At 34.0% G+C, this 14,927-nt stretch overlaps 1 protein-coding gene across 3 annotated transcripts in view; it reads right to left on the bottom strand.

Annotated features, from left to right (window-relative positions):
- Positions 1 to 14,927, bottom strand: part of LOC144443828 (casein kinase I-like) — a 52,072-nt gene that overhangs the window by 13,611 nt on the left and 23,534 nt on the right. For all 3 annotated transcript variants that reach the window (XM_078133389.1, XM_078133387.1, XM_078133390.1), the window contains one exon: positions 1,300 to 1,448. In XM_078133389.1, the coding sequence (XP_077989515.1) occupies positions 1,300 to 1,448 (149 nt within the window). The remainder of the gene's footprint in view (positions 1 to 1,299; positions 1,449 to 14,927) is intronic.

Below are 14,927 nucleotides of genomic sequence, written 5' to 3'. Positions count from 1 at the left end.
AGCTAGGCACACTAACCGAGGATAAATATTACAAAACTATCAAAAAAGACAAATATACTGATGGAATAATCACATACATTGTTATAATTGGCTCAAATGTATTAGATTATGTATAGTTTATATAAGGGATGATAGAGGAATGAAGGAGCAGGACAAAGAGGTAGATCATGTAGACATTTATTTTTCATATCTACATCAGATGAGGTTAGAAACCAGCTTGTCAATAACAAATACATTTGTAACAGTGAAATCAACTTGTTGAATGTATTCACAAAGACACTGTGTATTCAGAAAAGTCAATATCATACTTGAAGATCGACTCTAAGCACTGTCGGAGACCTACTTCCTAGATTTAATACAAGTCAGTGTTTTTGATGGGAACCATGGTAATAGAAAGGAAGAATATGGTAAAACTGGCATAGTTTCCAATACATTGTACCATAATTTTGGTGGGAAACCTCGGTAAAATGACAGGAGAACTCAGGGTAGATTTACCTGGTTACTACAGCCCTTAATAAAAACAGTGCAAGTTATCAATTTTATAACTGTAAATGACTACCTACTTTACATGCACCCTTGTAACATGTAAAGTGAATCGTTACTATGCACTCACTCTCTATGTATGAACAAGAAAGATGAAATGCACCCAAAGAGACTATCAATAAATCTTGTGTAATTTGTCACCTTGTATAGCTTGAATGAAATTGGCTAATATTTTATTGTCATACTGATTCAGTAGAATAATTGATTTGTTATTTGAACTTGAAGGTGAAGATTAAGGTCAATTTAATATTCAAATAGAAAGTTTACCTATAATTATATCACGTATGAGTCACTGTATTACAGTAGGGAAGTTTCAGCTCTAGGTTGTTATGACAACATACAATAAGATTGGAACAACTAATTCATAAATGGTCAGTATCCTAAATAGGCCATAGCAGACTGCAAACAGCAAATTGAGAATACAGTGCCCTCGCTCGGATTGGGGGTATCATCACTTCATTGTACCGTTTCTTAAGAGCTTTATCTCTTGGTATTCTATAGAAGTGTAAATCAGGGATGTTTTTCATACTGTTCAGACATCGCAGAAAGCAGCAGTCCTCTATGATTAACTGAGTAACCTATACCATGTATACCCCCAAGGTACACACAGACAGGAAGTAGAGCGCCACCATGGTAAATTTTGGAAAGGCCTATTGGTGCAAGATTTGGAGGGATAGATGGATAGTCACAAATAAAGACACACCCTAAAGACTGTTGTTTCAGGCTATAAAGAATTAAGGAAAGACTATGACTTACAAGTTGAACGGCTATCATGAGTACTGTTTTTAACGTAAATGTCCTGTCACACAGATCAAAGAGATCCTCCAGACTGGGACCAAGCAATTCTAATACCATAGCATTGTACTTGCCACATGGACCAAAGTAATGCACCTGTGGTATACCCTCTGAAATATGAACAAATAAACAAATGATTAGAAAGAATCATTTTACTTGTCCTGTAAGTTTAGTGACTACATGATGATGATGATGGTGGTGGTGGTGGTGGTGGTGGTGGTGGTGGTGGTGGTGGTGGTGGTGATGATGATGATGATGATGATGATGATGATGATGATGATGATGATGATGATGATGATGATGATGATAATGTTGATAATGATGATGGTGATGATGATAATGATGATGATGATGATAATGATGATGATAATGATGATGATGATGATGATGATGATGATGATGATGATGATAATGATGATGATAATGATAATGATGATGATGATAGGTATAAAAAATAAACAATACAAATTTTTAAAATTTATTTTCCCAGTTGTGCACAGATTTCACTGAACAGGATGTGACATTGTTTGAAGGAAATGATATCCATTTAACAAATGTTCAATCTTCTTGATATTGTCAGTACTAAAACATTTGGTATTCATTTGAAATGATGGTTCAGCTTGTTTTTTCTTGTACCAACTCATCAAGTGTTATTATCTTGACACAAGGGATGTTGAAGGCATTTAGAATGTGATTGATCTACTGTTGTTGTGTTCTTCATTCAAGTTTAATGTACTTTGCTTCACAATGATCACCATTCTTAATGCTCTACTCACGACTCACATATTTTTGATCACGCTCCACACGCTCGATCAAGATTGTTTTCCTACAATGTTGATTTTTTTTCCATAACCATAGAAATATTCACACACATCACACCATGCACATTCATAATAACCATGTACACACACAAATACATCTACCTTGATATACACAAATATCACAACCATATGTGTACACATACATAGAGTAAATTTGTACGTGTAACATACTTTATGTGTAAACACAGTGACACACAGACAGACATCACAACCATGTACTCACACATACGAGTCACTGACAAGCTTTGTAATGAATTTTGCAATTTCCTTTAGTATTAGAAACACAGTAACAGTTACATGTTGACGGCTTAGATGAAATAAACAATATTTACTGGTGTTTTTAATAACCTTTGACCTCAATATATGTATATAATCTAGACATAATTAAGAATACATGTACATAAAGTATTCCATCAAGCTGTACTGAAGAGAATAGTAATAAACATACATGTACAATGTACTACGCCAATATATTAACTACAATTCGGAGGCAATACTAGTTTTAAAATATCCAATCCAAGTATATGACATGATAGCAAACATAATGGGGGTGGGTGGGGGTATAGCATACATGTACTTTGCACAAATCTTAATTCAAGTTTCATATATTAATCATAACCAATGTCTTCAATGCCACAGGGGGTTATTAGCAATCAATACATGTAAAACCATCAAATATCCTTGAGCACATGAAGATACATATACACTGTCACTGCAACCTTGTAAGAATTAATTACCTACTACATGGCAGTGATTATGTATTTCATTATATTGACCACCAGGGTAACTATCTGAAATTCCCTAATTCTCCATTTCTCTCTTTATTTCCCAAGAAACATTTAGCTAAAGATTAACTGAAATTGTAATCAATGTACTTCATACATGCACTTTACCAAATAGCTCAATTCTCCAGGTACGATGTACATGTACATACATACATACATGCTTCTAAATTAAAAACAAACAAACCCTGTTTGCTAGAAAAAAATGTAACCAAAAAGAGTTCGTATAATACATGCCCTCTAATGATAGCCAAATTTTGTTGTTGTGGGTCAGTATGATTACTGGCATTTCTTGTGAGTCACCACATACGGTTAGGGGAGGAAGAGTTACAGGAACAACAAATTTTGGTGCGTCACTAGAAATTGTCTGCGTCAGTGGTAAGTCAAATTGGCTTTATAGTGGACACACTGAAGGTGGGGTACTGTGATACAAAACTGGGCATTAATTACTACAGACTTCCAACTCCATGCATCCATCATCCAAGGGGGTAAATGATGGCATACACACATGGTTACCACCACACAGAGTATAATCACAAATATAGAAACCCTACAAACAATAATTAGGCATAGAGTCTTGATTCAACTCATTAATTCATTTAGATAAGCCTTGAGATGTAAAAATACAACTAAAGGTACCCAAACCAATGTTAAGATAACTTGAAATGGTAAGACCACGGTAAATCTCTGGATTATATTAAATTAGGTTAACTTTTCATCAATGATTATCATCAAGGCTATCCCACAAAGACCATAACAATGTACCACACAATGTTTGTACTACATGTGAATTTAGCCTACATGAAGCAGTGATGGAGGTTACATCATTAATCGGTACCATAGCAACAACTACATCATGCCAATTTTTACAAATGTTTCATTTTCATCAATAATGTTTTATGCCATATCTCTAGGTCTAATTGAAATCAACCAGCTTACTTTCAGAGGCAGTGTCAAACATAAGGATGATGAAATATATGTACATGTCAGTATTTGGTTCATTTCCATCCATGTCTATTTCCTTTGTCAAGTATGACACTTTAGAGGTTTACACCTTAGGAGAACAGATGTTATATTTGAATACCTGGGTATTGCCATAACAAAGCAAACCAAGGGAAATTTAAAGATACATCTTGTGACTCACAGATCTACAATTATCTATATACACTTTCCTTCATTGATTACCCAATGTTGGAACACAGATATACACGTATCTATAAATGTAAAATAAATATACACTCACAAATCTACTAATACTTTTACATGGGGTTTACCCATGGTTGGAACTTGGAACTCACATTATCTGAACTTGCACTTTGTCATAGATTTCAACAAATGATCACCATGGCATTATCATATTTTGGTAACAAATGATCACCATGGCATTATCATATTTTGGTAACAAATGATCACCATGGCATTGTTATCATATTTTAGTAATAAATGATCACCATGGCATTATCATATTTTAGTAATAAATGATCACCATGGCATTATCATATTTTAGTAATAAATGATCACCATGGCATTATCATATTTTAGTAATAAATGATCACCATGGCATTATCATATTTTAGTAATAAATGATCACCATGGCATTATCATATTTTGGTAACAAATGATCACCATGGCATTATCATATTTTGGTAACAAATGATCACCATGGTATTATCATATTTTAGTAATAAATGATCACCATGGCATTATCATATTTTAGTAATAAATGATCACCATGGCATTATCATATTTTAGTAATAAATGATCACCATGGCATTATCATATTTTAGTAATAAATGATCACCATGGCATTATCATATTTTGGTAACAAATGATCACCATGGTATTATCATATTTTAGTAATAAATGATCACCATGGCATTATCATATTTTGGTAACAAATGATCACCATGGTATTATCATATTTTAGTAACAAATGATCACCATGGCATTGTTATCATATTTTTGCAACAAAAGGATACAATATGATAGAAAATATTTCAATAAGAGGCACATGGTTTCTTTTTTCCTTACTTGTTTACTAAACTTGCAATGAGTATAACATCCCAACTACTGAATGACATGCAGTATGTACAATGAACAAGCATTCAAAAGAAGTATGTGAGTAAACATTTCAAAGTTCAAAATGTTCAAAACTTAAAAGGTCATACCCTGGATTGCTTGACAAACAGGAACATGCAGGTATTGATTTTTTGTCCAATGTATGCAGGTGAGGCAATAACACATCACACCTGTATTTTGTATTTGTATAGAAGGCAATAATAATGTATACAGTGAGGGAGAAGGGACCATAAAGTAGGGCCATGGAGGTGGAAGGGGGGGGGGTTACTTTCCCACCATTTCTGACTACAAGAAATTAAACTTAATGAAGTGTTCCATAGCCTACATGTACTTGTACTCTATGTGTAGTCAAGACACTACAACTTACCTTTTGATATTTTATATTCAAATCATAATAAAAATTACTTCAAATAACATTTATACAAAACACATTGCATGAATTGTTAAATATACCTGTTTAATGTTAATTTACTCTAAGACTTCTTATTTTTTATTTTGTGTGTTTATTTATGATGTCTGTCTTCTGGATCTGTTTGACAAACTGTCTGTCGAGTGTCTGGTGTATTTAAAGAACAAAGTCCACATTACATTCACATATATAAGGACATGTTTCTTTATGTATCCTGGGAAATGTGACATTCAGGAGACTTTTAGAAACATCTATCAAGTCTGTGTGAATATCCATGGCATTCACTGTGGTGGTTTGTGAGTGAATATCTATGGCATTCACTGTGGTGGTTTGTGAGTGAATATCCATGGCATTCACTGTGGTGGTTTGTGAGTGAATATTGATGGCATTTACTGTGGTGGTTTGTGAGTGAATATTGATGGCATTTACTGTGGTGGTTTGTGAGTGAATATCTATGGCATTCACTGTGGTGGTTTGTGAGTGAATATCCATGGCATTCACTGTGGTGGTTTGTGAGTGAATATCCATGGCATTCACTGTAGTGGTTTGTGAGTGAATATCCATGGCATTCACTCAGAGTGGTTTGTGAGTGAATATTGATGGCATTTACTGTGGTGGTTTGTGAGTGAATATCCATGGCATTCACTGTGGTGGTTTGTGAGTGAATATCCATGGCATTCACTGTGGTGGTTTGTGAGTGAATATCTATGGCATTCACTGTGGTGGTTTGTGAGTGAATATCCATGGCATTCACTCTGGTGGTTTGTGAGTGAATATCCATGGCATTCACTCAGAGTGGTTTGTGAGTGAATATTGATGGCATTCACTGTGGTGGTTTGTGAGTGAATATCCATGGCATTCACTGTGGTGGTTTGTGAGTGAATATCCATGGCATTCACTGTGGTGGTTTGTGAGTGAATATCCATGGCATTCACTGTGGTGGTTTGTGAGTGAATATCCATGGCATTCACTGTGGTGGTTTGTGAGTGAATATCCATGGCATTCACTGTGGTGGTTTGTGAGTGAATATCCATGGCATTCACTGTGGTGGTTTGTGAGTGAATATCCATGGCATTCACTGTGGTGGTTTGTGAGTGAATATCTATGGCATTCACTGTGGGGGTTTGTGAGTGAATATCCATGGCATTCACTGTGGTGGTTTGTGAGTGAATATCCATGGCATTCACTGTGGTGGTTTGTGAGTGAATATCCATGGCATTCACTGTGGTGGTTTGTGAGTGAATATCCATGGCATTCACTGTGGTGGTTTGTGATGCAGGTATACATATAGTGTTAATTAAGCAACCAATTCCAATATCACAATAGTCTAGTCCTTATACAGTATTGTTATGATTTATACCTTCACTAACCACAGGCTAGTCATCCAGACTAATATCACAATGTCACACACCAAAAATTATTTCTGACACCTGACACTGAATTCTTAGATGTATTGATATTCAAATTCACTTCTGATACAGGCATATTGTACTACATTGCAATCCAGTTCCCTTATATCATGATTCATTGGGATCAGTAAGCACATAAAGACAACCCTTCCTGAAATCTATATCAACTGAGTCAACAAACCAACAAATCAGTGTTAGCTATACATACACCATCTGAAACACTTTCGGAAATCAATGAAAAACAGTCAAAACTTTTCCTGACTTTGAATATAACACCAGGGAATCTTGCAATTCAAGCAGTGCATGCAATACTGTACATTGCCACCTAGGGGGCTATAATGATGTTGCCATGGTAACCAGTGACATAACAACATAATTTTTTTTGGATCAATACATTAACAAGATAAGATCTTCTAGAAGTTAGACTTGTTACTCATTTGTATACATGTCAGGACATTTGGCATTATCAGAAATAATGAACCTGAGAAATGGTATTTACAGAGATATGCAATAGTCATGTCATGAAAACATACAAGCCTGAATATGAGTGAAGCAAGTCATTGCTATTCTATGTCAGACCAACTTACTGAGGCATGGTCCCCTGTTAGAGAGTCATGTACATGTATATAACCAATGATTATTATCAACTGAGAAGTCAACATGGTTCTACATGACTTCATGCATAACAATTACTTGGTATTAAAAGGTAATAATTTCAGGGACAATCACTGATTAAGGATCAGAATTAAAAACCCAAATGACTGCACCACTATACAGTTCTATAAACAACACTTGACCATAATTAAATATACATACTTTCACTGACATGACGTACTTGTTAATATGCCATTTGGGTGTATTTGTATACTGTTTTGTACTATCAATGAACACGGTTTCTCTTGCATATTCACGACACACATGAATATATGATGTGATTTGCATACTTCAAAAGCTGTGGTTGTACATGTAGTGTATAAAATATCAGTATGCTGAATGTATAAGTTATAGTACTCCAGCATGGCAATCTTAGGACTTGTACATGTAGAATCAGAATCAGAATTACTTTATTCATCCCACCAGGGGAAATTAAAACGACAGTTCTTGCAGGTCAAACAAAAATAAAAGCAATACAAAAGATAGCATTACATATATTACACAACATACTAAAAAGTACTAAAAAGAGCGACAATGATTGCTATTAAGAACTGAGATAGCGGATGGGACGAAAGACGATTAAAAACGATTGGTTTTAGCTGCTGGAGCACGGCATCTACCACTCCTTGAAATACGACAGTCGTATGTTAGATGGATAGATACTGATAGCCTACCTTAACTTTATCATGAAATGCAATAAAATGTCCATCCCTGTACAACGTGATTCTACCATGCATCACTGAAAATCATGGTTCCCATGATATAGCATTCCTTAGTGGGTGATTTTCAGTGATGCATGTATATGTTCGCATGGTGGAATAACACCAAACAGGCATGGACATTTACTGCATTTCATGAAGTCAAGGGTAGGCTGTCATTATCTACATGTGTATCCATCTACTGGGACCAGCAGTACTACAATGTAGTGCTTTGTGGAAGGAGTGTCATGCATGCAGAAATGTACCATATTTGATTTCTATATTTCAGGCAATGCACTAAAGATTTCAAAGTCAGTAAGCTAAATTGTAGTAAGAGCCAAAGTTGGCATCGTAGAAGTTAAAAATATAATGTACAATATACATAATGTAAATATCTATAAAGCTCTGTACAGGACACTAAAACACATTACATTTTCACAACCCTTTTCTCTATATGAGATTTGTATTCTAGCAGTAAGACTTGGACCAAACCAATTTCCATAATTGTGAGTATGATAGGCTAGTTTAGTGAGGGACAGAGAACGACAATATGAGTATGTAGTGGTAGGGCTTCAATTGAAATGCATGTATTTCTCAATGACTGCAAGCAATATCATAGCAGACATGGTTGACTGCAGATGTCCGCAATGGGATGTCAGTAATTACAGTCATACAGCAGATATAGCAGGACGCCAAACACTTCAATTTAGACAGTAATCAAAACTTTGAAAATATTTTGCTAAGTAGTGTCTCAAAGGGAAGATAAATTGGTGTTATTAGGCTCACTGGCTAGTTTACTAAATGGATTCCTTTGAAAGAGTACAATTTCATCAATGTGAAACATACACGTTTATAGTTTTTGTACAGTACTTCACAACAAATTGTCTATTTCTTTGGGGTTGATTACTCCCATCTGATTAGTTTTGAATATCAGATAGCATTTCTGTTTTTATACCATACACATACATACATGTACTATTTTTTAATATCAATTTATTGATGTAGTTTAGCAAAGCTGATGATAAAGTATCCATTATTTGTTAAATTTGTAAAATATGATTCAAGTTTTTCTTGCAATCAGTAAATACAGAATTCATCCATGACTGGCACATGTTGCATTATGCGAACTAAAGACAGACTTGTATTTGTGGTAGCAAATCTGAACCAGAGAAATTATATTCAAATAATTTTTTATTCAAATTTATTTACAAGAATATGAAACACTAAAGGTGACATCACAGACTTTGAAATGCTACATGTATCTATATTGAAAATTATTCAGCTTGGGGAATGCAGTAGTCTCGGCAAACTTAACCTTTTTGAGAAAACATGGCCACTGCAGACCTTAAGATGATTAATTGGCATTCAAATCAGAATTGACAAGCAAAGTACACTAGGGTGAATGGCCAAGGTGTACATACAAAATGTACATGTAGGAAGTTTATGTATTATGCATTAGGGAAAGTAGCTTGCAAGATAGTATTTCACAAGACTCAAGAGTTTCATATCATGGTAATAAGATCACACATCTTAAAAAAAAAGAAATTTGGGAGACATTTTGACATAAAGCAGACACTGACCTGGATTATTTCTGTTTCTTGTACAATGTATTTAAAGACCTGGGTGGGTCAGAAGAGATTTTAATTGGAAAATGTTACCCAATTGTATATTTTACTTTGACTACCTGTATAATAGTTCAATTTGTACGCAAGCATTTATTTTCATTATCTCTGTCCTAGAAATTTATGCAAAGATGTCCTACACAGATGACCTACTTGCATTTCCACCAACAAATTAATTACAACATAAAATGTATCACCACTGACAAGATTGCTAGGTGAATACATTTCATGAAATTAAAACATGAAGCCCCACCCCCACCCACCCACACACACACACACACACTTCTCACACCTTTCTAATTCTAGTTGTGACAAGAATACTACTGTACATTTGTACATGTACAACATTAGAAATTATACAAGATACTTGACATGTCCATCTTGATATGCATGATTCAAATACTATTTGACAAGGTGAAGATCAACGTGAGTACTAAACAATTTATGACATGGGCTGACTACATTTGTTGCATTAGACTCAACCTAAGTATTAAGATATAATGTGATGTGATGAAATATTGACACACACTATCTGTGTTACACAGGGTTTGAGGTGTCATCTTTTAGATTCACCAAAATTATAATGTTGGTTACTAGGAGCAAGATACACAAATTGACCAAAGTCTTGTAATATTCTTTCATTTATCATTATTGTGTATCAAATGTAATAACGTATGTCAAGTACTGAAATGCAAAGGTACAAGGCACGTTTAATTATGGTAAGTTCAGCAGATATAAATATTTATTATTTTGCAAATATAATAACATGGAAGATTCTCTGAAAATTACACGACAGATCTTACTGTATCAAACAATGAAATTTAAATGATTATTTGACTGAAAGGCCTTCAAATAATAACCTTCTTAGTATACCAAACACATATTCAGCATGACACTCCTCCAAGTAATGCATGCAAATTTCAACCACATTCAGATTGTCAATGAACTGTGCTCTAAAAACAGCACTTTGACAATCTTGTGTCTATTATAACAAGTATGGTAATAGAGTTTATCTTTGGATTATTGATCACACCGACTAAAAGTAAAAGTCATACTCTTGACCTTCAGTGCTTACCGCCATCTTTTTCATTATTCCAAATTGTATGTTATTTCTCCATTGTGATAACACATACTGCACGGGTGAAACATATGCAGCTGTAAATACTAATATTAATGCTAAAAAGCAGTCCAATTTTAGGAGCTTGTGATATATGGTCTACAGGTTTTCATTTCAATTCAATTAAATCCAGTGACATATATGTCCATTTCAGTACTTTAAATAGAGACATATGAATACTCAATACTACAATACTACAATATAGAAAAGTAATAATTCCCTAAAACCTATAAAATAAGAAAATAAATCAATAATTTATGAACTAGTTATTTTATGCTAAAATGCCGCAAGTACGACCATATCAAATGTTGTTCCAAAAAACATTGAAATTGAGTTGACATCAGTGTCAATTTACCCATTATTCATTGAAAGTCATAGATAAAACAGGTCATTGAATTCAGCATTCTATTTTTTTCAACTTTCAATTTCACTAACAATATTATAGATGGCTATCATATACATGTAGGAAATCCTGACAACTAGATTAATACATTTCATCATCACCATTACAAATGCCATGCCTACTTTGTCATGTGTCCATTTCCTGACTGATATGTATTACAATATCATATCATTGTCCATTTCAAGTATTTGAAGGCAGCTTCAGATAACATCAGATAATTTCCCAAATAGACACCCAAATTAACGTTCAAACCAAATACTAAGACAATCGGTCCAGCACTTTGACCTTAAGTTGTTCAAGCACGCACACTCGCGCACACACACACACACACACACACACACACACACACACACACACACACACTCGCGCACACACACACACAGAAGTGCAAAAGTAATAAGTAGAACATTCCTGATAAATATATCATATACGGACAGACACTTTACCATACCTATACCACTACTGAACCTCAGTCAACTGTGCTAAAAAATCATGTAGTGATCTGACAGATGCAATGTTTGACATTTAAATCAGTAAATTTGAAGATCAAAATATTCTGATTTGAACCAAATACAATATGCATGTTTTAAAATGTTCAACAGTTGATCAGGATTTCTGTGAGGTGATATTACTGATAAATTCTATATTTGTTCAGTGTATGTCTTTCTACCAATCAGACCAAGTGACTGTTTTGCCATAGGCAGATCAAGATCAACACTTCCAGAAGCCACTCTTGTTGCCATGGCAAAAGAATGATTTGCAAAGCATCGTCATGGCAATGACCATCATAAATTATTCCTCAGCTCTGAAAAATAACACCTCATCATGAAATCTACAGGGAAATCAAAGCAATATAGGAGATGACTATTAGAAACCTAATACAGAATTAGAACACAGGTAGAATCTATTCTCAAATATCCTAATCAAGATACTATATCATACTGTCAAAATACTTAATTTCATACTACCTGTGACTTCTATTAGGAGATTACATGGTATACATGTATATACAATAATCTAACTATGTGACTTTCACATTCAGTTTCTCAAAATTGACATTTTAAGAATCCTCCTGAAGGGGAGAACAAAACTCCCATTTCATGCTACTGTGACTTACCAGGTATCATATATCCACATCCATGTACATAATATGACTGACATTGTTGATGTCTCACAGTAATAACTCATCAAGTATGAAATCATTAAGAAATATGCTACATGTAGTTTTATGTGTTGGTTATTATTCTTGCATTTAATAGCTACAAGTGGAAAGATCTCCATTGCTACTATTGATCATAAGTGCACAAGATGCAAAGAAATATTGAACAACATATATTGAATTAGGTAACATTTAGGTGGGTGGGTGAATATGTGTGTCTTGCAGGAATATCGGTTCATCATTTCCTACACAGAAGTGTTTTTTTATGGTATGGAAATGGAATGACTGTTAAACATAAAATGCTATTACTATAAGACTTGCATTAACTGTATAAATACAAGTTGTAGGACTACTGTACAAGACATTATTTCACTTCAAATTCTAAGTTGCTATAACATCACACAGATAAAACACAATTCAGCTCATCAACATTTTATTGCAGGAATGAAAAGTGAAACAATGGTGATTGATGTCAACATTTGAGGCTATCGAAACAAACAGCTTGTGTTGATGTACCTAACATAACATTGTTTGTTGCATGAAGAGAAATATTACCCACAATGCAATACACATATATACATATTCAAAGTATGATGGCATGCTATAGCAATGTAAAGTGGGACATGTTACAGTTTAAGGTAAGAATTACTCCCTATCAAAGACTCTTTTAATAGTTTATTGATTTGTTGTATGGAGTGAATTTACAATGAATTTGTGAACATGAATAGTACCACTGGAGTGTTGGTACCAACCCTAGTGACTTACACACTTACACATAAACATACACTGCCATGACAATACTTGTTGCCATGACAACACTTGTTGTGTACAAATACAAAGAATGGGGGGCAGAGCTTTAATCCTCTTACTGATATCATAATGTTAAACAAAGACAAAAAATATGCTGATTTTCGTTAATTTTTTTTTAAAACACAGGTAGCAAGTACCTTCTGTCTTGACAGAACTGCATGTTCTTATATATGGATAAATAATTGACAATTGTCTATTCAAATAAATCACAATGGTGTGATATGCAAAATATCAAATTCATGTAAACTACTTGTAAGTTTAGAAAGTTAAGAGATAAATTTGACATGGCAATGTACACATAATACCTGTGCAATTATATCATAAACGAGTACCTATGTCAACTAAAATATGATTATATTGATATTTACACATTATAAATATCAATTTACAAAGTTTTGATAACTGGATTTAATATTTCTTGGTATTGATTACCAGTATTAGTAATAGTAGAGTTACCTTATTGGAATCACCATGTTGGCCTGGAATCACAATGATGGCCAGTATAATGGTTTAGGAACTTACTAGTATGTAATAGTGTTGGGGAAAGTGGATACAATTTTGGTGTTTCAAGTTTTCAAAAAAAAACATGCCTTCATAGAAGACATAGTTTGGTTGAAATCAGTTGGTGCATTCCATACATACATGTATGAGGGTGTGTGTACAGACAGAACCCCATGTGCCACCTGGGGCAAAAAAGTTTACGGGACTGAAAGCAAGATAGATTTTTAGCTTTAATTCTTAGGTAAACACCAATAACACACTGAAATATCAGGAAGTAAATGATTAATGGCAGTGTTTCATAAAGGGCAGAGCATAGGTAAAGTCTTCCCCAGGTGTTTTTATTGGACCTACAGATGTACATGGACTTTCTTTCACTTTTAGAAAAGTGGATATAACTATACTTCTGGGTTGTTTATAACAAGTCCTGCAATATCACCACCCACACATAATTGACAAGAAGTCGTACAATGTACTTTAATCAGTACATCGAAACCTGAAAACAACCATCATTGTTTTCTGAAAATGAAATAAGCCTGAAACAACTTTTTCAAAAACAGTGACACTATACTAATTATACATGTACAATGTAGGATCTCAGCAAAATACACTGTACTACTAGTATTATAACATTATTAGTCATGGAGTGTCTACGAATCTGTTAAATATTCAATCGATAGCATACTAGTTGGGGGAATCAAGCTTGTTATATAGATACTGCAAGACATAAACCAATTATATTTACTACGGCTCCCTTCTTTGCACTCTGCACGACTGGACAACAATCTAATGATATACTAATTCGTATGTAGTAGATATACATGTAGGAATATTACATTTGATGAAATCATACAACTCAGTTCTGATTTTGCCTCTAAGGCATAATTTCAACATAAATGTACCATCAGAGACGGATACAATATACAATCAAGTTCTTATTAGTACCTGCTGTACTTTAGCTGTATCATTTTTCCACTATAAAATGATATTACAATACAACCTATTTCTTTCAATCTCAAATCAATGTTATCTATATTTTATTTATAAAATCTGCATTTCCAGGAATTTCGTTCAATATTATATATTTATATATTAATCAGATGACACAAACAAACAGGTACATTATGG

Source organism: Glandiceps talaboti, chromosome 12 (assembly GCF_964340395.1).
Source record: "Glandiceps talaboti chromosome 12, keGlaTala1.1, whole genome shotgun sequence".
Classification (NCBI taxonomy): domain Eukaryota; kingdom Metazoa; phylum Hemichordata; class Enteropneusta; family Spengelidae; genus Glandiceps; species Glandiceps talaboti.
Note: the sequence above shows the minus strand (reverse complement) of the source record. Positions and strands in the feature narration are given on the sequence as shown.